General features: G+C 41.5%; 1 protein-coding gene across 17 annotated transcripts; it reads right to left on the reverse strand.

Moving 5' to 3' along the window:
- Positions 1–266: 266 nt before the first annotated feature.
- SPG21 (SPG21 abhydrolase domain containing, maspardin) lies at positions 267–19,775 on the reverse strand. Of its 17 annotated transcripts, none has more exons than XR_003515576.2 (12): positions 19,498–19,771; positions 16,132–16,274; positions 15,777–15,863; positions 13,493–13,628; positions 13,030–13,191; positions 9,703–9,783; positions 8,228–8,373; positions 5,306–5,414; positions 4,409–4,516; positions 2,025–2,165; positions 810–983; positions 267–658 (listed from the first exon to the last, which is right to left on the reverse strand). XR_003515576.2 is itself a non-coding variant. In XM_027569027.2 (12 exons), the coding sequence occupies exons 5-12, from the start codon at positions 13,580–13,582 to the stop codon at positions 867–869; spliced, it is 954 nt and encodes a 317-aa protein (XP_027424828.1). In that variant the 5' UTR covers positions 13,583–13,628; positions 15,777–15,863; positions 16,132–16,203; positions 18,628–18,859; positions 19,498–19,770; the 3' UTR covers positions 267–866. The 17 variants fall into 17 exon arrangements, 16 of the variants coding, with proteins under 16 accessions (XP_027424828.1, XP_027424827.1, XP_027424830.1 ...); XM_027569027.2 differs by adding an exon at positions 18,628–18,859 and having other exon boundaries at positions 267–983; positions 16,132–16,203; positions 19,498–19,770; XM_027569026.2 differs by adding an exon at positions 18,628–18,859 and having other exon boundaries at positions 267–983; positions 19,498–19,770.
- Positions 19,776–24,056: the final 4,281 nt, after the last annotated feature.

A 24,056-nucleotide genomic window follows, 5' to 3' on the forward strand; every position in this document is an offset into this window, starting at 1 on the left:
AAAAATAGGAATTTACAGTTTAAAAGAGATTTAAGAGACATTCCCACTGAGGGGGAGACAAGAAGGTATGAAAAGTGCCTGGCACATACTAACAGCTCAATAAAGAAGAGCTACTGTTACTTTACAAGGAGCAAACTGCACTTTAGTGAGATTAAGTAACTTATCTAATGTCACAAAGAACTGTCCAACAACACCATGGTCTGCTTCTCAGAAAGTTCTATGTCTATGTAGCCCAGTTGGGCAACTACAATAATCACCAAAGCCACTCACTGAAATTGAATTTTTATTCCAAATGACTGTAATGGCTAGAAAGACAGCAGATAAAACAGAAAATGATCTGCTTACCCGGAAATTAGAAGTAGTTGATTTTGGATGGAGAGCAAACGGTGGGGTGACAGACAGCCTTGGCCCTTGGCACCAAGAAAGCATAAACATAACCAATGTCCTTCTGATACACAATCTGGATGTGCAGCATTTACAGCAAATAACGTAACAAGAAAGAAAGGAGGAAAGAAAACGAAAAAAAAAAACCCACAAAATCCCAAACCTCAGAAATCAACATTCACTTAAGAACACAGTGGTAAGAAGACTTTTGGTAGCAAAATTTTCACAATTCTTAAAATGGGAATCTTCAAAAGTACTTCCTCAAATTCGAAAGCTAAAAAAAAAAAAAACCAAAGGGGGAACAGTTACACTGGTTCAGAAGAGCTGCCACCTGTCACAGAGATGACAATCAGTCCTACTTCCAAACACAGTGATAACCGGTGAACCCAACAACGGAGCAGAGGGGCCGCCAGGCGGGCACTCACTCTGCTGACTGGATAAGAACTCTCTGGCCCGCTCGTCATCAACAGGCAACGCCTCAGCTACTGCTCCTCCTGACCGATGCTGAGGCTGCCTTTCTGCACCTCCAGTTCCTCAGCGCTGACCATCGACGGGTCAATGGCCGCGTATTTGGTTCCATGGAATTGTAGCAAATGGATCTGCAGAAACACAGGGTCATTATTTTAAATGCCACGACAGCATATAAATGCTTTATACTTCTAAAATTACAGAGTCACACAGACGGATTAGAGAAAAATTAGAAAACACAGGAAAGTCAAAGAAGTATTTTGAAAAACCACAATTTGGGATTTTTGCTCCCTATTTACTATGTGACAGGTCTCTCCAAGTTCGTACAAACTCTTCATGAACATCTTAATTGGTGGCACGCTGCTCTATGAGTAGGTGTTTACCCTCCTGCTTTGCTGCTGCGACTCAGGTCCTTCCCATCCTCTGCTGTTCTGAGTAAGACCATGATGACTGTCTCCCTGAATCAAGTTTTTTTGAATTTAGGGTCCTCTCCTTAGGATCACTGCCACAAGTGGATGGCAGGACCAAAGGACGTGACTGGTTTTTGAAGCTCTTGATACTTCTTGCCAAACTGCCAAAGCAATAATTTCTCACTGCTATTTTAATATCCATTTGGGTAGAGGATGAAGTGGCAGTTTTTGTTAGTTTTTGCCTGTGTGTGTGTGTGTGTTCTGTGTTTGTTTTTCTAAGTTTTATTTATTTAAGTAATCTCTATAGCCGACATGAGCTCGAACTCACAACCCCGAGATCGGGAGTTGCATGCTCTTCTGACCGAGCCAGCCAGGTGCCCGCCCCTGCGTGTGTTTTTTAATGCATTAAAAATGGATCAGGAAGTTGCTTCATGAAGGTGTCCTGCTCTGACTGAATTCACTGTATCCAGGAGGCAAGGTCACATCACAGGATGTGGCTACTTCAGTATGTTTGGATGCGGGCCTGCTGTTCTTAGAAAAGAGATGGTAGGCAGAGAGTCATGTGACTGTCTCTAATATACCCACTTGAATTCTGCTATAAATTATTAACGTAAACCATCTTTTTCAAGTGAATGCCTCATTCCTACAGAGAATTCTGTAGTTCTCTTATTCCACCATCAAAAAAAAAAAAAAAAAGAAGCTTTATGTTTCAAACTGTACACTTTGGGTTCAAAGAGCTCTGGCTTCCAAGCTGGGACTTACCTGTACATAAAGATTCACCTCTGCACTTCTGCATAGGTATGGGAAATTGCCTCCTGTTTTAAGGTGAGCCCTCCGGGCATTAGGATACAGTTTGTACATTTCTTCTTTAGCTTCAGTTGAAAGTGCACTCTGGTCAAATACCTTTAAAAAAAACACAAAGCTGAAGCCTACCAGTATTTTAATCTGTTCTTTGCACATTGTGGAAAGTGCCTCCCAAAGCATTTCTTGCTTGTGAAGAGACACCGCTGAGTCCCTGGCCAGCCTGGGCCATCTCCTGCTCATCCTGGTGACTCTAACTCAAACGTAAGCTATGGATTTTGTTGTCAAATGTCTCTTGCATTCACTGGGGGAAAAAGTCTATCATGAATTTTTTCTCCTCAAACATAGCTAACTAAATTAAAAGAATATTAATAATGAATGCCAATTAAAAAAAATCACTGAAATCCCAAAAGAACTTTTACATTTTATTATTACTTAAAAACAGTTATATAAGTAGTATATGCTCAGTGAAAAAAAAAAAAAAAATCCAAAAAAAATTTTCAAGAGTATAAGAAAAAGTCCAGATCCTTTCCCGGGGGGAGCCACTGTTAGCAGTTTGGAGTATATAATTCTAGACTTTTTTGTTTTTTAAAGATTTTATTTATTTATTTGACAGAGAGAGACACAGCGAGAAAGGGAACACAAGCAGGGGGAGTGGGAGAGGGAGAAGCAGGCTTCCTGCTAAGCAGGGAGCCCGATGTGGGGCTTGATCCCAGGACTCTGGGATCATGACCTGAGCCAAAGGCAGCCGCTTAACGACTGAGCCACCCAGGTGCCCCATATAATTCTAGACATCTTTTAATGCCCACATAAACTTATGTTTGCACACATACAAACAAGTTTACAGAAAGTAATTTTTAAAATGAAGCACACACACACAAAAAGCATCTCCAACGTGCTAAAGCTTATACACAGTTTTCAGTGACCATGTACCCAAGTGGTGAGCTCAGCTTTGAAAGATGGGCAAGCAGTGCAAATGCACTGTGAGGACCAAATATTTTACCAGGAGCATTGAAAAGCTCGTTCTGTGTCATGGTAAGTGTCGAAATGTAGAGATTACAGTGAAGAATGAGAAGTTATTATTTACGTGCCTGTAATGGATAATTTCCTGACAAAAATCAATTCTTAAAAATATGCTGATTTTAGCAATACATCCGTTTATGAGGCAAAATAATTATATGATTTAAAAAAATAAGCCAAAACCACAATGAAATACCACTGGGCATCCATTAGAATGGCCACTGTCAACAAACAGGAAATAACAGTGTTGGGGAGGATACGGAATAACTGGAACCCTCGGGCACTGGTGCTGGTGGGAATGTAAAATGGTACAGCCGCTGTGGAAGATGCTATCTGGTTCCGCAAAAAGTCAAACACAGAATCACCATATGGCTCGGCAATTTCACTTCTAGGTATAGACCCAAAAGAAGTGAAAGTACATACTCAAACAGGTATTTGTACACCAATACTCAGAGCAGAATGATTCATAACAGCCAAAAGGTGGAATAACCCAAACGCCCATCAACAGCTGACTGGATAAATAAAATGTGGTATGCACTATAACAGAATATCAGTCAGCCTTTAATACATGCTACAACATGAATAAACTTTGAAGACATTCTGCTAAGTGAAATAAGCCAGAGACAGAAGTACAAATATTATGGGATTCCACTGACATGAGGTGCATAGAATAGTCAAATACATGGAGACAGAAAGTATAATGTTGGTCACCACGGTCTGGGAGGAGGCGGCACTGGCGAGCTAGTGTTTAATGGGTACAGAGTTTCAGGTTGGGATGATGGAAAGTTCTGGAAATGGATGGTGGTGACAGTTTCACAACATTGTAAATGTACTTCATGCCACTGAACTGTACAGTGAAAAATGGTTAAAATGGTAAATTTCATTATGTATATTTTACCACAACTCAAAAGTATAAGCAGCAAGCTTCTGTGCTAATTAGACTTTATGGAATTCTTGATTCTCTGCCCCCCGTGAGGCAACTTTTCTTTGCTGCACAGATGTGTAATAGCTAAAGTACAATCTTGGGTGATGACAATAGCAAAAATACATCAAAATGGATAAGGACTACCATGTTTGTTTAAGTTTATTCTGATTTCAATGGTGTTATTCCTACCAGGGAAAATATGGGACAAGCAATAAACTGATTGTTTTAGAACTGAAAAAGCTGGGGGCGGGGGCAGTTGTCAAAAAAAAAAAACAAAAAAAAAACCCCCAAGGCAGCATTTGAAGAGGCGCACTGAAAAATTATATAATAATTATGAGGAAGCTCTTGAAATATACATTTAAAAAGGTAAAGCATCTACTTTACTTAAAAGGAAGCTTACATCCATAATGGTCACAGGGATGTCCCGAATCTTATGAGGTTCCACGTAAGAATTTTGACAATTCAGGGTAAGTCTTGAAGCCAGTTCACTCTGACCCAAACTTTCCAGCTGCAGGAAGAAACACAAGCAAAGTTTATGAATTCATTTTGTGCCTCACATTTATATGAAATCCACAGATAATATCTGCACTTATAAAGGTGGCATGTGCGGTGGGCCAGATCACCAGTGAGGAAATACAATGTATCTGAGAGCCCAGCACTGGGCCTCCCAGCTGGTGGCGTTGTTCTATTCTAGGGCATTCAATAGCCCTCACCCTGAACTGCCTCTTCAACCAGGTGCCTGTGAGCAGCAAGCCACTTCCCAAAGCCCCACAGGGACAGATCAACATTTTAAGAGATTTTGGAGCTGAAAGAGACCTCAAAAAAAATCACCTAGTCCCATAGCCCCTAAATGTAAGTCTGCACACCTGCTACTTCAGAATCCCCTTGGGGAGAAGGATGGGGAAGTCTGTAGAGTAAAAATACAAATTCCCATACCCAATGCCCGGGGATTCCAGTTCAATGAGCTGGTGAGGCCTTGGAATTCTGTATTTTTTTAAAGTAGGCTCTGCTCCCAACATGGGGCTTGAACTCATGACCCCAAGATTAAGAGTCATACGTTCTACCAGCTGAGCCAGCCAGGTGTTCCTGGAATCTGTATTTTTAAAAGCTCCCCTCAAGTAATTCTGATGAATTACTTACCAGCAGTAACATCTGTTGGGCATATTAAAGTAAATATGGAAACATCTTAACAAACATCTCTAATACATACTCAATGAGACAGATATATCATCAGGAACCAAGGAGACATGAAAATTCCTACTACAAGGTGTCCCCATTCCAATGCCATGATCCTTACCCTGTCCACCATAAAATCAATAGCATCAGCCATCATAGGGTCCACTGGGCCAGATGAAAAGTTTCCGAGAACAATTTTTTTGAGCATAAATGATGGCATCAGCCAAAAGCTGTAAAACAAAGACCTGATCATTTAAATCTGTTAAGACTACACAAAAATAGCCAATATTCATTCAATACTTAAGCTTTGTATTAGCTGGTACTTAGGATCTAAAGATAAAAAGACCTAGTCTCTTCTTTCAAAAAGCTGTTCTTGAAGCATCTTGTTTTTATATATATTTTCCCGAGCTCCCAAAGAGTTATGGTTTTATATGATTAAAGTTTTGAGAATTTAGAATAATTATAAAGCAGTATTTCAAATATCTTTACCAAGGTAGACATTTTGATAATTCTAAGATTTTTTTTTTTTTACCTAATTGGCCTTATTTCCAATGGCTAAACTATTTCCTTTAGAAAACTGAAAACTTGGGGCACCTGTGTGGCTCAGTCAGCTAAGTGGCCGGCTCTTGATTTTGGCTCAGGCCACGATCTCAGGGTTGTGGGATCCAGCCCCCGCCTTGGGCTCTGTGCTCAGCAGGGAGTCTGCTGGAGATTCTCCCTCTCCCCACCCTCTAAAATAAGTAAATAAATCTTTAAAAAAAAAAAAAGAAAGAAAGAAAACTGAAAACTTAAGATCGTTGTCAACCTTCAGGTTTATATCACCTTTGAATGACTGATATTTCAAAATAGCAAAATGAAAGAATTATTGTACCTCCCAAAGTCTGCTACTAGTAGATTCAACTGGGCTAATTCAAAGCAATTCAATCTATGAATTTCTATATGTGATTTTTAGTTGGTATTTATTCCATTAATTACAAATATCGAGAGCCATTATGTAGGGTAAAAACTGCTTTTTCTAAACCTAAGCTGAAAATGACTTATAAAAGGAGCAGACGATCTTCTGTGATGCGTGTTCTCCATGGAATGCTTGTTGGGAGTTGAGCTAACCTCACAAGGACAGCTGGTCACATTTCATTACTTTTCTCCATCCCGCCCCATACAGCTTCCCTATCTTCTCAAGGCGATGCTGCCTAGGTACCCTCTGTAGCCAACAGGCAGACCCTGTTGGCTTTGCCGGCCCCGGTAGCCTCAATGTGTGGCATGTAGCAAGTACTCAGATACCTGAGAAAGTGTAGCTCGCATGCAGGAGCACAAAGTAGGGGCAGCCTTGGCTTCTGACAATTAAAACAACATTAAAATCATCAAAAATAATCAATGAGCTTTGGTGCCTTGTCTGGACATGAACTATTTGTAGCTAATGTATTGTCGCACAACTGCTCAGCAAACTACTGAGGTAACATCAGGAGAAGCGTTTAAAAAGAACAGAGTACAATTTTTTTTTTTTTTTAAGTAAGCTATACACCCAATGCAGGGCTCAAAACTCATGACCCAGAAATCAAGAGTCGCACGGTTTACCAAATGAGCCAGCCAAGTGCCCCTACAATTTTAAAGAGATGTGAAAACCATGAAAACAATGCTCACTTATAGCATTCCGTGAAAATCTAACATACAGGTATGTTTACTCACTGGGCTTTTTTTTTAGGGTAGAGCCTAGCCTTGCTAGCAATGAAAGAAACCACATTAAGTCAGCTTTAAGGTACTATTAGATACTGATCGAACTACTTAAAATGGTATCTTCAATGACAGGATGACTCAAAGGAAACAAGCACCCCACTGGCTGCCCCACAAAGCGTTCCACCATTTCCATCATTCTGAAAGCTGACTACTGTTAACGTGTCATGATGTGCAAAACGTCTGCTGACAGACTAAATGTTCTATTCCCTCTATTTTTGGAGAAACATCTCAAGGAAATAACCCAGAAAGGGAAGGAAAAAAAGTAATTTGTACAAAGATTTAGAGTAGAACCTGATGAAAAATTGGGGGAAGCCAAATGCCCAAAGAAACTGTGACAATCAATAGCACTATTTACACAGTAAGTGGAACAAGCAGAACTCTACATTAGTTATACAGGCACTGAAGGGAAACTATAAGAGCACATGACTGTACCTTAAACAAAGCTAAACAATATAGAGTAATAGAAATAGCTGAATTCAGAGTTCTTTCCATTCTTTTCTTTTGCAAAGGTGACTGTTTCTAATTTTATTTATAAAGATTTATCTATTTATTTGAGAGAGAGAGAGAGAGAACGAGTGAGAGAGGCAGAGGGAGAAAGAATCTCAAGCAGACACCATGCTGAGCACAGAGCCGGAAGCAGGACTTGATCTCACAATCCTGGGATCATGACCTGAGCCAAAATCAGCAGTTGGGGGACAGCTGGGTGGCTCAGTCATTAAGCGTCTGCCTTCAGCTCAGGTCATGATCCCAAGGTCCTGGGATCGAGCCCCGCATCGGGCTCCCTGCTCGACGGGAGGCCTACTTCTCCCTCCCCCACTCCCCCTGCTTGTGTTCCCTCTCTCGCTGTGTCTCTCTGTCAAATAAATAAATTAAATTAAATTAAATAAAAAAACAAACAAACCAAGAGTTGGAAGCTCAACTGACTGCACCACCCACACCATCCAGGTGCCTCTGATTGTTTCTTTTTTTTTTTTTTTAAAGATTTTATTTATTTATTCATGAGAGACAGAGAAAAGAGGCAGAGGCAGAGGGAGAAGCAGGCTTCCCGCTGAGCAGGGAGCCCAATGAGGGACTCGATCCCAGGACCCCGGGATCATGACCTGAGCCGAAGGCAGACGCTTAACCACCTGAGCCACCCAGGCACCCTGATTGTTTCTAATTTTAAAAGCCAGGGAAGTTTCAGAAGTCAGAAGCAGATATAACCCCTACGCCCTGCTCCTTAGTGCAACAAAAAAAACCCCGAGGGTCAACTTTTTAAAAATTGCACGGAGCAAAAATCATAATTTTGGCCAAACGTTTACATTCTTACCTGTTTGCAGTCCAAGTTTGGTTGAAGATAGAGGTGTCACTGAAGGAATTGCAGAGGATGAGAGAATGGACTCTGGGAGATTTGTGTGTATACTCAGCAAATTTCTGAGCCAAAAAGCCTCCCAAAGAAGCCCCAAAAAGATGAACCTAATTGCAAACAAGCACAAGAAGGATACTAAAATAATCAATCCTGAACATAAATACCCCCAAAAAAAGTTGTTTTAGTAATCACCAACCACAGAATATAATGTCATCACTAGTCATTAGGCGAAATATCTACAGCAGTTCAACATATAGGAAATATTGTAATTAAATACTATTTATATACATCCCGTCAAGAAAACAATTTGTATACAAATACAAGTTTAAAAAAAAAAATTATCAGGGCACCTGGATGGCTCAGTCATTAAGCGTCTGCCTTCGACTCAGGTCATGATCCCAGGGTCCTGGGATCGAGCCCTACAACGGGCTCCCTGCTCAGCGCGGAGTCTGCCTCTCCCTCTCCCCCTGCTTGTGTTCCCTCTCTCTCGCTCTGTCAAATAAATAAATAAAATCTTTAAAAAAAAATTTTAACTACAGATTGCACTAGAAAATGAAACCACTTAATAATTTGTTTTTTTTTAAAGAATCTTTTTTTTTTAAGATTTTATTTATTTATTTGACAGTGAGAGAGCGAGCACAAACAGGGGGAACGGCAGGCTGAGGGACAGGGAGAAGCAGGCTCCCTGCTGAACAGGGAGCCGATATGGGACTCGATCCCAGGACCCCGGAATCATGACCTGAGCCGAAGGCAGATGCTTAACCGACTGAGCCACCCAGGTGCCCCCTAATTTATGTTTAAGAAAACTATGATTTGGTAATTCTACTCCTAGGTACATACTCAAGAGAACCAAAAACATATGTCCACACAAAAACTTGTACACGAACGTTCAGAGCAGTGTTATTTCTAATAGCCAAACAATGGCAACAATCCAAACGTGCATCAACTGACAAATGGCTAAATAAAATGTGGTACACCTATACAATGGGGATATTATCCAACCATAAAGAGGAATATGAAGAACTGATACAGGCTACTACTTGGATGATCCATGCAAACATTACACTAAATTAGTCAGTTAGAAAAGATGAATATCGCATGACTCCATTTATATAAAATACCCAGAAAGGGTACATTTACACAGGCAGAAAGTAGAGCCAGTGGGAGGAAGGGTGAGGAGTGACTGCTAACGAATACGGGGCTTCTTTTTGGGGTGAAAAAAAATGTCCTAAAGTTGACTGTGGTGATGGCTGCACCTATCTGTGAATATATTAAAAACCATACTCACACTCATACTTTAAAAGGGTAAATTGCATGGTATGTGAATTATATCTCAAAAGAACTATCTTTTAAAAAAACAAAAGACAACACCAGCCTTTACAATGTAAATGTTGCCTTAAAAATCACATTTAAATAATTAGTTTTAGGAGACTCACTTTATCCAGTTGTAAATGGTCTAAAAGTTTCCTGAATCCGTCACAGAATTCAAGATGGTCCCAATAAACTGGATACTGCAACTGAAGCAATAACAATCATTAATTAATAACAATATATATATGAAAGATTTAGGACTCCCATAATAGCAATTCTCATTTGCTCAAGCTCTGCTCCTTATTTAAACTATGTGAAAATAAGCTCTCACCTTCTTCTAAACTTTAAAATTCACATTTTGCCTAACAGACCAATTTAAAAAAAGAATAGCACACTAGTGATATTATGTGAATAACAATTTCAATTCACATCTATTTCCTTTCCAAATAGCTAAGAAACTCTGAGGTTCATGGATGAATAGGGCTGAACCCTTCCAAGTAAAGAAATACTGTTTGCCCTTAAATCCAACTTAATTATAAATTATCGCTCTAAATAAAATTCTGTCTAGGGAGAATTCCCTCTCTTTTTGGCAGCATGACTTGAAGGGAGTGTTCAATAAAATTGTTCCTCTTTTTAAATTGACTTAGTAGTCATTCTATCTGATTTCTTGTACTTTTATTTGTGACCAAAAAAGTATGGTGCTTGACCCTAAGTAGCCTATGAATGCTGATGAGGAGGAAAAGAAATGCAAGTCACTAACTCCTTTTGAGGGGATTCTAGCTTGTCAACTAAGAATTCCCCTCTCTTTAATAATAAGTAAAAGCTGCCTGACAGGCTGGTTGTTTTAAGCACTTAGATTCATTTTGTCATTAACAAATCGCTGGACTAGACACTGCCATGTATATAATAGGGTAATTTTAGATTTGATGTAATTATGTTACTTTTAATATTAAAAATTTCATTTGTAGATAAGATTCCACTATTCTGACAGGATGGAGAACAGCCTCTCCCTAGCAGAAAATTTGAGAATTTGAGTCAGATGATAGAAAAGAAAGAAGATGCTATATTTTTAAATTTTATTTTAAATTTATTTTTTATTTAAGATATTTTTTTAAATTTATTTATTTGACAGAGAGAGAGCACAAGCAGGGGGCAAAGCATGCAGAGGGAGAGGGAGAAGCAGACTCCCCAGTCAATGAGGAGCACAGAGGCCCATATGGGGCTCGATCCCAGGACTCAGAGATCATGACCTGAGCCAAAGTCAGGTGCTTAACGACTGAGCCACCCAGGTGCCCCAAGAAGATATTTTTATGAAGCCTTTAATTTAAAGATATCTATGCCCTAGATAGGTGATAAACTTGTATACCACTTAACACACAGACACACACACATACATATACAACTGAGTACAAGTAAAACTGGAAATCTGAATAAGATCAGTGGATTGTATTAATATGAATACCCTGGTTATGATATCCTACTATAGTTTTGTAAAATGTTACCATTGGGAGAAACTGGGCAAAGAATAAAAGGGATATCTCTGTATTATTTTTTGACAACTGCATGTGAATCTATAGTTATCTCAATAAAAACTTAAATGAGAAAAGGGCCTATGCCTTTTAACTGTGAGATACTAACAAGTATCTAATAAGTTTTAAAATTTCATGGAGTTAGGCGCATAAGGACAAAATAACTTTGAAGACGCTACTGGCCTTTTTTATTTTATTTTTAAAATTTTTTTTAAAGATTATTTATTTATTTATTTGAGAGAAAGAGAGCACAAGTAGGAGAAGAGGGAGGGGGGAGGGAGAAGCAGACTCCCCGCTGAGCGGGGAGGCCAACACGGGGCTTGATCCTGGGACTAAAACCTGAGCTGAAGGCAGATGCTTAACCATCTGAGCCACCCAGGCGCCCTTCATTTTTAAAAGATTTTATTTTTAAGTAATCTCTACATCCAACATGGGGCTCAACCCACAACCCCGAGATCAAGAGTCACATGCTCCACCAACTGAGCCAGCCAGGCACACCTGGCCTTTTCTTTATTCATTATCTAGCTAATGAAATAAGGAAATCCCACATCAAGAAGCCTGAGGGCAAGAAGAATTTTCCATCCAGAAGGCAAAGCCATCATGACCTGCCAGTTTGGAGCAATAAACACAGTCAACTTCAGACAGTGCTCTAAAGTGGGAGAGACGCCTGTAGCCACTCAGTCTCCCTGTCCCCGGCTGATTAATAGTGGCCACCAGGAAAGGTACTCTCATGTCCTAGGCTGCAGAGGACTGGGATGAGTGTGGTTGCCATCATGCTCTCCTGAAATGCTGTCCGTCAAGAGGAATTTATAAAAACCCAGAACAAGGCAGGATTATGTTGCAGAGATTCAAAACACACCATATGAGGAATGATTAAAGAATGTGGAGAATTTTGCCAGAGAAGAAAAGACCTCGGGGGAAGGCAGCAGGCGGTGGTGATCATAACTAGTTTTCTCCAAAGGGCTGTCAGGAGGAAGAACTGGGATTTGTTTTGTGTGGCCCTAGTTGATGGTAAACCCAGTAGAATTCTCAGTTACCTTCCAAGAGAAGAGATCTGGTCCGACTTTTCTCTCCTTCAGACAGTAAATAAATAGTAACAGTAATACTCCCACAGGGAGACCTGTTTAGGTGTTACTATTCCAGCTTCCAGAAACAACTGCCAGCTCAAAGCCAAAGAGTCTCTCCTTCCTGGGAAGTTAGGAGACCAGACTCCACCGTTACACAGTCGGAGTATGGCACAAAACTAGTCACAACAGCGCCTTCCTCGCCTACACTGTTCTCCCAGAAGAGACTTGAGAATGATCAACAGGAAACTAGATGTAGCCCAAACTCAGTAATAAAATAACAATTAGAAACAAAAACTTCTTAACCAAATGCTGAGGGTATGGGCATTATAATTAATAAACCTCATCTCAACTGTTGAAGACTTACATTAAAGCAAGCTTTCAGTCACCTGAGTGTTAGCAGACCCCTTTGCTGTGTAAGAGTGCATGTTCAGCTCCCCTGGTGGCATCGGAGTTATGAACTAGGAAGGGAAATGGAGTCAGAAGACTCAGGCCTGTTCTCCGCCCACCACCTAATTGCCATGACCCGCCACGATCCCCCAAATGGCCTGGACCTCCATTTCCTTATCTATAAACAAGGCCAATGCTTCCTACTGTTCAGACTTAAATAGAATGTACATAAAAGCGGGGCACAGAGGTTTCCACAGAGGTCTGTCCCCTCTGCTTCTCTGTATGTCCGTGTACTGTGCCGCCCTCCTTTAAAAGGTTTTATTTCACATTTAAAAAAAGGAAAACAGTATCTTCCTTCAATTAAAAAAAAATGCCCATTACTATACTTAATTAGAAACAGAAGCACACACATACAAAAACCCCCACGAAATGTGGACTCGAACTGTAATACTGAATCAATAATACTTACAGCTATAACCCGGTAACCCCATCCAGTCAAAGCCAAAATCTGCCGGAAAAATACATCCGCAGTTCCACTGACAGGGGGAAGAAATATCAGAGGACACCTGATATTTCTGGGGCCTGCATCATACAGCGACCATATTTTACTATCATCATCATCCACGATAATCTGGAGGGAAAGTTGTAAGAAAAAAAATGGAAAACCTTATGGATTTGGTTTTATATTGTTACTTTACACTATAATTTCTCTGACAATTTTAATGCCACTGCCTTGGTTGTGTTACAAGGTACCCTGGGGATCACACCAGACTAGCATGTATAATAAACTGCTCTGGTCTCTTTTTCCCTCTTCAGTGCTAACATATTACACAGAATTGCTTCATACTCTTCCAAAGAGCTGTTTTTTTTTTTTTTTATCAGGTATTAATTTTCTTTTCTATCCATGATTCTATGAAGCCTATTTTGTTTACCATTAAAAGAATAAACTCTGTATATGGCATCTTATTTCTTCCCCATACTTCTGGCTGTGTGTGTGTGGAGGAGGCCATCTGCAGAGTCATTCTCCAGCGCTGTCCAGAGGGGAAAGACTCCAGGCTCTCGGACAAACTAGGGAGAGACGGTACCACTCAGGAGATGCTTCTGGAAACTGATCCAGACCACACCTCTAAGGGGGAGACTTTTGCTAGAGAGGAAGGACGCTGCAGCCGTAGGTGTCCCTGTCCTGAAAGGATGTTTCAAACCAGTCTTTAACAGCCACTGTTAAGAACCAGTGGTTCTTAACCCAACAGGGAAAAAAAAAAGAGCATTAAATGAGCTGAGACAAGTCAAGTGCTCAGCGCTGAGTTTGGCAGATATTTTGTGTTCAGTGAGTGTTGGTTATTAGTATTATTCATTGCATGATCATTTACTTTTTGTTTTCTTTGGCTGACTTTTTGGTGGGATTTGAAAAAGTACATTAACTTTCTGAGCTTTTGCCAATGCAAATCAATATTTATCCTACTTTTACGTTACAAAATTCCAAGGCCTCCGGGTTCTATTTTCTGAGAGCTCTAGCTGGCAGTGCTGTGGGCCCATGGTGTCACTGCGGATGGCAACGCACTGGGATCATGGGCATCACTGCGAGCAGACAAATGGGGCAAGGTAAAGTCCAGAGGACCCTAACAATTCCCTTTTGGACTTCCCAAGGTAATGGATGATGACAATAATATCTCATGCTCACGTTCTTGCCCTTTGTATTTTGCCACTCACAATTTTGCTTTTCATTGTTTTTTGGGTTTTTTTGTTTGTTTTTGATATGATTGTGGTAAAAATCTCTAAATGACTTTTGACGGTACATACAGTAAATCCCAATCTTGTAGTAATAACACTCATATGAGATGAGATATTCAGATCTCTCAAATTTTCTAGGAAATTATTTCAATAAGCCATTTGGAATAAGTTTATCACTTCAATGTTCTCAGAGTTCTCTGAATGGCAAATGTCAAAATTCTATTTGATAATTTTGAAGACACAGTATCTCTTTGATAATTTAAAATCTAGCACCACAAAATTTCAAGCAAACTTATCATGACTCGGGCACCAGACCTGACAGCTGGAGAAAGTTACATCAATGAAACTATTTGCTGTAACTACTTCTAAGAATATTTCAATAAGTTTGGGTTGTTTTGGGTCTGGTGATCAGCTTGCTGAGAAAGTGAGTCTGTCAAGAAGAGCTCACATGAGTTACTTGAGGGAATGGGACAAGGTAGAGGGACCTCAGGAGCCAATTATCTTGTAGCATGGGCAGTGTTTCCCAGGAAACAAGAAGGAAGGGAGGCTCCTTTTGGTAAGCAGTTAAGTACTTCTGGTTTTGAAGCCAGATTAATTTGATTATAATCCAGATCCTACCAGGCTGTGTGACCTTTAACATGTTAACCTCTCTGGACCTCGGTTTTCTCATTTGTGAAATGGGCATCACTACCCACTTTATTAATCCGTTGGAAGAATTAAATAAGGTATCTGGGGACGTCCTACAACACTGCCAGTTACATAGCAGATATTCTGTTTATACTTGGAGAACTGTATCTCAAATTCTATATGGAGAGTAGTTCTGTTACTAATTCGAACCTGCATGGTACCTCCACCGATGTCTACCCTGACAAAATGGTAATAACAGAGATGCAGAAGATTTTCAGATCATAGTACTCTCATACTTCTGCAAAGGGATCAGCAAAGATTTTGCTCTGTGGTTTAACTAGCTTTTGTCTAGTGTGATCCCCAAACATTTGTGATTAATTAGGGACTCAGAGTCAACAGTCAAACTTCAATATAAGTGCTTAGGGTTTTGGACATCCCAGGCAAATAAGGTTTCCTGAAGATGACTACCATTGCAAACAGGGGACCTATAATGTGACCCAATGTAAATCTTAAATTCGAGGAACAGGAAAAGGCTTTATAACAGAATCCGACTGCACTTTACTATGTAGTTGCCTTACTGCAAGCTTTCCACTAAACAGAGTACACATATTCCCGCTTGCTTGCATACAGAAAAGCAATTATAAAATAATGAGTATAGTTATACCCACTTTTACTCTTGAATGAGTCTCAAAAGTTGACTGTACTTGACAAAGAGGTGAACTTTATGCTCTGCAACCCACAGTCACGATACTTGGCAATAACCTTTACTCTCAAACACTACTAAGGCATAACATCTCAGTCACAGACAAAAACAACACAAGATTTTGCAAATAAGAGGTGTAGTAAAACCATACATACCTTTTTAAGGGGAACTGTACTTCTAAACCAGTTATAATCAGGAGAGACTTTAATCTCTCCCATGATTAGCTGAAATGGAGGTTAACCCTGAAATAAAAGCATGTGATGTTTCATGTCAAGAATTCATGTTTACATCAGAACTAAATGTAGGGTCTGGTCTAGCTATACCAACAATACTTTAAACGGTAAAACCAAGGAAATGGACTATTTTACCTCTCAGTATTTACTTAAGCTACACAAAACTGTTGCTAAATCCTATAGTCCTAGAGCAGGAAGGGGCCCTGAGAGATGACGACTCCAACTCCCTTAGCTCCTCCAGATGAAGAATCCAGTCTAGAAAATTTAAATGACTTACCAGAGATCTCATGGCTATTGCAGAGCTAGGACCAGAGGCAGGGGAGTCTCTTCTGGTGTCAGACCGCCTGTCCTAGTTAAATGATTGCAAACTCTGTTGACAGTATCTTAGAAATACCTACGTGTTGACAATATCTTAGGAATCTATTTTAACAAAGATACAGAATTATAGGGAACAGTCCACACTCGAGGAAGGAGGTAATGTAAGCCTGCCTCCTGATCACTTCACAAAATGCCATAAATCTAACTCTAGTGGAACATAACTGCAGAACTTCACATTTGTTTTTAATGCAAAAGACAGGAAAATTTGCTGTTCACCTTGGTGTGATTAAGTCATATAACCTCCTCTGAAAGATCTATGATAAAATACCAGAATAGGCTTGAAGGCACTATATCTAGCAACAAAACATGTGTCTTTAGAAAAAATACGTGGTCTTTTGTTGTGAGGTTAGTGACTTCTAGCTTTCATAGCTCTGTGACCTTGGAAAAGTCACTGACCCTCTTTGGGCTTGTTTGCTCATCTATGACTGTTTCACCACCGTATCTCCAAAGCCTAGAACAGTGGTGGGCACAGAGCAGGCATCATCCATTGACAAAATGGATGACTATGTCCTAAGAAGACCGGATCAGGCAATCCTAGAGTCCCTTCTGACCCAGCCCTCTAAGAGCTTTGGACTGGCTGGGCATCTCCGATTGAAAGGCTGCCCTTCTTTGCTCAGGCATCTGTGTTATGTCATAATAGGAACCTGAAATTATAGCTCCCTGTTGCAGATTCTTATTGCCAAATGAGGAACTTCCACCCACTGGTTTGGAAGGATTCAAATACTTGCTGTTCATCCTGTCCTCTATCCGCAGGGCAAGTCTGGATTTCCTAACTTGGTGTGGGATGTGTTCAAGACCACAAGACTTAACTCCTGGGCTGACTCTGAATTGTCATTTTGCGGGGGGCAGGTGGGGGGGAGGGCTTCTCTGGACTGGCCAGGAGCTGGGGACTCTAAACCCAAGGAAACTCTTCCCTTTTGGCTCCCCACATCTGCTGTCTTAGAAGTACAGGGAACTCAACAGTCTTAACGGTTACCTCTAACCTTGGGGGGGTTACTAAACTAAACCCCAAGGAGATGGTAAATGTAGACATCCATTATTAAACTTGATTTACAACCTTGACATTATAATAATGGTCTGTTCTCAAGGCTAGGATGGTTTTAGAAAATTTTAGAAAAGTTTGTTAAAATCATAAGTTGTTCTAAAGAGTACCAAGAATATCATTAGCCAGTCTTATGCTGAAATCAGTGTGCACAGACATAGTTATAATTCATACTGGAATAAAGAAAATCATTCTCTGCATATCCATTTTCTCTTAACAAATATTAACATGTTAAAAAAATCTAAGCCATTCGAATCTACTCAGTAGGTTTATAAAACACTTAAGCTCCTTAAAGCCAGACAGTTATCTTCTAGATTTGCCAAACTTGGGATAAATCATTCAGTTTTGGAATCGGCTGCAATGTACAAACCAAACTACCATACAGATCATACAGATCCAGATCATACACAGGCACACACATTCACTGTCATCCTTCTTCCCACAGCAATAAGTAGAAAGATGTTCCTTACCACAGTCCTCGGTATTATTCACAACCAACGCAGTATTATAACATTTTATAACTAATCTCACTGGATGGAAAGATTCCACCCAACTGTGACTAAATTTTTGTAGGGGCAAGTGATTTTAACACTTGTGCTAGTCTGGCAGCACATGAAAGGTTAAGATAGATACCAAATGTTGCATCTGACCAATTGACGTCTAAGTAAAAAAAAAAAAAAAAAAAAGGCTCACTGCTGCAAAAGGAAAGCAGCTGTGAGTGGTATGAAAAGGAATTTTGTTCTCCTAGCTCTCTTTCATTCACTAAAGGGGTATACTTTTCCAAGTCACAAGAGGAACATTCTGTAGGGGGCAAAAAAAAAAAAAAAAAAAAAAAAAGGTTAACCGAGATTGTGACCAAACTGGTCAGTATTAAATAAGAAAGAATGCGAATCATGAGCTCAACACTGATTTGATCTCTCACAATTCAATTCTTCACAAAAACAAAAGCACCTGTTCACCGTGAGCTGGTGGGAAAAGGGCTGCAGAGATCAGCCTTAATCTTGCTTAAAGAAACCCCTCCTCAGTGAGTGCTTTCGACATCCAGTCCTCTCTGGCCCTTGAGGTGCTAGACAATAAAATTGCCAATTGTGAGCGTGCACCAAGAATTACATGCACTTTTCCTTCGGGGTTTCGACAGAACCTGCCAGTTTACAATCAACGAAATCGTCTTTAAAAATGTTTAAGTCACATAACGAGCTTAATTAGTCAGAGGTTTTGGATCCTTTACCTCAATCTGTAGTTGATCCACATATGGACAATCTGGAATTATTAATACCAGCAATAAGTAACTATTAGAATCTGAGTTTCTGGGCAATGCAAATGGCTTTTTAAATGCAGGTCTCCATAACTCACCACACCAGTAGACAGCTATCCTTTTTTCAGATCTCTTCAGGGAGAGATTTATCCCTCTTTTCTTCAGGAACTTATTCCATTATTGTCTAAACCTCATGGGAGGAAAAGCTGCCTACTTGACATTTCTTCTGTGACACCTCATCTTGTGCTGTCTTGGGATAAAAGCTCTTGGAAATTTGCACACAGCTATTAAGTTACTCCTTAGTCTCTTGAGTCTTTCTGCTAACAGGAGCTGGAACATTGTACGAGGAGACAAAGCAGCAACATAAATGCAGAATTTGTAACTCCCCAGGAAAGCGAGAAGGGGAAAAGCAAAACCCTGTAGTCCTGCTACTTTCCTCATCCCTCATTCACAAGGCTCACACCTGGCAATGACAAAGGCATTTGTCACTTTCAGGCTGAGGTGCAATCTCCAAAATAACTAGCTTCTTTCTGCTCAGAGTTCTTAAAAGTTGAAAAACATATTCCTGGGCTGCAGCAGTGTATCCCCAGGACCAGATTACAGCAGTACGCTCTGGTCCAGCGCCCCCGCCCCCACCCCAGATGATCCAAACACAGACCCCACCCTCTCCCAGTCCCACCGTGAAAGCCTCAAAAAGTCAGGGTCACAGGTACACCGACCACCCCATGAACTCAAACTCGACCTCAGACAGACAGGCGCGCGCGCGCGCGCGCACACACACACACACACACACACACACACACGGACGTGCGATCACGTGCATGGTCACATGAACCAGCCCACTAGGGGCCACACTAATCAAGTCACACCGCCGGAGGCAGCTGCGCACACTACATACACACCCACCTGCAAGCCTGTACACATCACAAACCCACACCCCGCTTCCCAGGGCCTCGCCCACCTCTCACCTGCCGTGGCCTCCCCCACGTCCCTTTCCCTCCTCCCCAAGGCGGCTCTTCCCTCCAGTAGGGGCGCGGGCCGTGGAGGCGGCTGGGCCCGGGTCACCGCCGGCAGCGGGAGCTCTCAGTACCCGCAGGCGCAGCGGGCTGTGGGGACGAGCTAGAGGGCGGGCCTCCGAGGGGCGGGGCGCGCGGCCGGGCGAGCCTGGGCCGCCGCGCTCCCCCTTCCCGAACGGTCAGCGGAGTGGGAGCGAGCCTCACGCTTCCGGGTTCGGAGGAGGCGGGGCCACGTTATGAGGAAGGGGCGGGGCTGCGTGCCTCAGGCGGTCACCATGACAACAGGACGAGATGGAGACCAAGACTGCCCGCGCTCTCAGTACATCCTGCGGGTTGGGAATCGGCGCCAGCCTTGGAGGTGGCGGCGGGCGCAGGGAAGAGGTCCGAGTTGCCTCTGGGTCAGCTCTAGGTCACCTATTCGATCGGGCATCGAGGGAGAGATTATGCGAGTCAGGGGCGCCTGACTCCTTGGGACTTGCCTCTGCCTTCAGTTTGCGCCCTCCTGGAGGAAGCAGGTGCGGACCGTTTTCTCTCCGCCACGTAAAGCTTTGGGGGACCCCTTTGGGGCTTTGGTGAACAGCGCTTTGTATACTGTCTTTGCTTGGCAAGATTTGTTTTCCTATTGGCACAATCAGAGACGCCCTCTGTAGTCCTCCCCTGTAACACCCCTCACAGCACTTTCCAGACTTGTGCTAACATTCTGAGGGATTTCTGAGAACAGCTCCCACCAAGCCTCCAGCTCCTGCATCACTTTCCCTTAAAGGAATAGAGAATATTAATATATTTATAAACATTCTTCTTAAGCAAAATGTGGCAGAGTTTACTCAGTTTGCTGAAATGCAGTTTGTTGAAAGAATGTATAAGGTTGGATTACATGTAAATCTTGTTTGAAGTCTTTTTGTGATCCTGCAACAAGGTCCTGTTGAAAGTGTCTCTCCCTGATGTGTTTTAGGGAAAGCTTATACCCTGTGTAAAGCCTTTGGTTTATGCCCTTACCCCGGCAACTATTTATGGGATTAAGATCAGGGGAGAATCTGCGTAAATTGCATCCTTAGTCATGACCTCTGCCTTCCTGCTCACCAACGTTGGGTCCCAGTCTAGAACTTCAGCAAATCCCAGACATATTCCCCGAGAGCACAATCACAGTTTAGCCGCCTGCTCCCCACCCCATCACTTCTTTGAGAATTTTCAATCAGTCAGAGGAAGTGGTCTTTTATTATAAGCACCAGGTCGGTGGATAGGGCATGTTTCTACAGAAGATTTTTAACCTGCGGCTCTTTCCTCAAAACTTTGGAATAGTTCAATGAATGGAGTAACTGCCAAATCACTGGTTGTATGTAAAGACCATTATGGATACTCATTATTTATGTCTCCCCAGGTGGGCTGTGAACTTTAATTTAGGACAAAGGGAACAGAGTAATCAACCAGTGTCTTAGTACATGATTTGGCTCATAGTAGGTACTAAATGTATATTATTAATGAGAGAATAAATAAATCTATCCACACGTATACCTAACAGTGGATTCCTTATTTCCCACACCTCCTCACCTCGCTTTAGGAACAGCCCTAATGAGATTTAAGCTATGGATATGCCTAAATATGTATATTGTTAGTTTGGTAGTAATTTTTAACTTGACTGTTGATTTCATTACGTAGATTTTTTTGTTGCATGTGAACTTTTATTACAATGTAAAAGATCAAACCCAAAGTCATGAAGGTTTTCTTTCCCTGAGAAAAGGACCCCATGGTCATGTTTGGATCTTCAGTTGTCCTATAACACATGGCGGGCACATTATCCATTCCCTAATGTGAACAAAGAACATTTAATCTCTGTGAATTCCAGCTGTCCTGTAATTGCACAACTGCAGGGAGCAAACTTTTGACCCAGTGCAGGCAATGGTGCAGGCAGACCTGGCGGATATGGCTGTGAGGGTTTGCAGCTGTCATGGTCGGGGTCTTCCAGATGGTTCCCACAGCACCAATCCCTGTGTGAGAACCTCACTTAAAAGCTGGAATGTCCACAAAATACTCTGTGCACACCAGGCAAAGTAAACAGATAGCCAGCTGGTTCTCAGAATTGCCCAAACCCAAGCTCTATCCTTCAAACTGATCTTTCAATAGGATAATATTTGTTTTGAAACACACATGCAAGGGGGGCCTGGCTGGCTCAGTCGTTAGGCGACTGCCTTCGGCTCGGGTCATGATCCCGGAGTCCTGGGATCGAGTCCCGCATCGGGCTCCCTGCTCAGCAGGGAGCCTCCTTCGCTCTCTGACCCTCTCCCCTGTCATGCTGTTTCTCTCTCTGTCTCTCTCTCAAATAAATAAATAAAATCTATTAAAAAAATACACGTGCAAAATAATCTTAGCTGTATCTCTTATGCGTGTACATACACCAAATGGAATAGCGGTTACCTCTGAGGAGAAACTGGAGGATGGAGGGCGGTGAAGAACTCTGGCTTTAGATTTAGTATTTGAATTTATATAAGAATGTATTCATATATTATTGTATGATTTAATAATTAAAAGCAACTAGGGCGCCTGGGTGGCTCAGTTGGTTAAGCGACTGCCTTCAGCTCAGGTCATGATCCTGGAGTCCCTGGATCGAGTCCCGCATCAGGCTCCCTACTCAGCAGGGAGTCTGCTTCTCCCTCTGACCCTAACCCCTCTCATGTGCTCTCATTCTCTCTAAAAAATAAATAAATTATTTAAAAATAAAAAAATAAATAAAAGCAACTATATTCATGCTCTAAACACTGCTCCTTCTTTACTAGCTCCCTACTGGGGGCGCCTCGGTGGCTCAGTCTATTAAGCATCTGCTTTCAGCTCAGGTCATGATCCCAGGGTCCAGGGACGAAGCCTTCCCATCACTGGGCTCCCTGCTCAGCGGGGAGCCTGCTTCTCCCTCTCCCTCGGCCTGCCGCTCCCCCTGCTCTGCTTGTGTTCTCTCTCTCTCTGTCAAATGGATAGATGAAATCTTAAACAAACAAACAAAAAAAAATAGCTCCCTACTGCCTACAAGCTAAAGTCCCAGGTCCACAGGCAAGAGCAGATCTGGCTCTCTCAAAGGGCGCCCAATACTCTACGAGGTCTCAAACCTCTAAGTGTTTATATATACTCTTCCCTCCACTTAGAATGCCTCTTCCACCTGACCCACCAGAGTGAATTACCTCTATTTTACCCCCAGACACCATCGATGTGTGAAAAAGTGAAAGAGAAATGAAACACTTAGTTTTTCACAGTAATACCAGTTCTTGGAACACCATCCTTTAAAGCTGCCCAGGATACATTTGACTACGGCATTATATATCAAAGTATGCTGAGACCCAAGACTGAAAATGAAGGCTGTTTCCTTACTGCCAGACCCAGTCTGTGTCACAGACATGCCACACTGGATTATAGGGATCAGACACAGAGGGGGGATTTTGGAACTGCCCAAGAAAGATGCTGACATGTGTATTCTGTAGCTTACTACCTATCAAACAAAGGTCCTATCAAACAAGTTATATAGTCATTTATTTTTTAGAACTTGTTCTGTTTTTTAAGATTTTTATTTATTTATTTGAGAGAGAGAGCTTGAACAGGACAGGGGAAGGGCAGAGGGCAAGGGAGAAGCAGACTCCCTGCTGAGCAGGGCCCCAGACATGGGTCTTAATCCCAGGACCCTGGGATCATGACCTGAGCTGAAGGCAGACACTTAACCAACTGAGCCACCCAGGCACCCCCCAATCAAACTTTAAAAGCAGCCTGCACACAAAAATGCCTCTCTATGGAAACAATATTTTACCTTCTTAGTTAAGTTAATGTTTATCCATTGTTAACTTTTTAATATAAAAGTTCCTAAGCAAAGGTAACACATCTTTTTTTATCATCTGACAACTTAGCATCTCATTAATGTTTCTTCTGTAAGTAACAATGTGATAATCTATCTTCTGGAAGAAAAATTACAATAAAGAATCCTGGAAAACAAGAACAGTTTATATTACAGTTTATATTACATACATACATATATACAGTTTATATTACAAAATAAAGCAGCTTTTCTCTGTAGGGTTCTAGAAAACTTTATGAATTCTTAGAGCTAATAAAGACCATGAATAAATAGTAACTGAAATGAGAAAATCTTTTTGAAAGAAATTGTGTAGCATAGTGCCTGCATATTAAAAGGCACTCAATTAGCATGGGCTCCCACTTCTTTGTCCCTGAGCACCAAAGCCTAACACATTAAATTCCCTGATCAAGGATAAAAACATTTGCAAATAGAGGCAGGGTAGAAGTGGTTAGGCCCACAGACTGGTGTCAGACCAGTGGAGTGTGAACTCCATTATCTACCACTTACTAGCTATTTAATGTTCTTGGAAAATGAGGATGGAGAACAATATCTGCCTCACAAGGTTATTTGTAATGATAAAATGAGATAGTTCAGGTCAAGTCCTTGGAAATGTGGCTAGCACTCAGTAAATATTTAGCTAATAACAATGCTTTTGAGAACCTACTGTGTTCCCGGCACTGTG

This window comes from Zalophus californianus, chromosome 6 (assembly GCF_009762305.2).
Source record: "Zalophus californianus isolate mZalCal1 chromosome 6, mZalCal1.pri.v2, whole genome shotgun sequence".
Lineage (NCBI taxonomy): Eukaryota > Metazoa > Chordata > Mammalia > Carnivora > Otariidae > Zalophus > Zalophus californianus.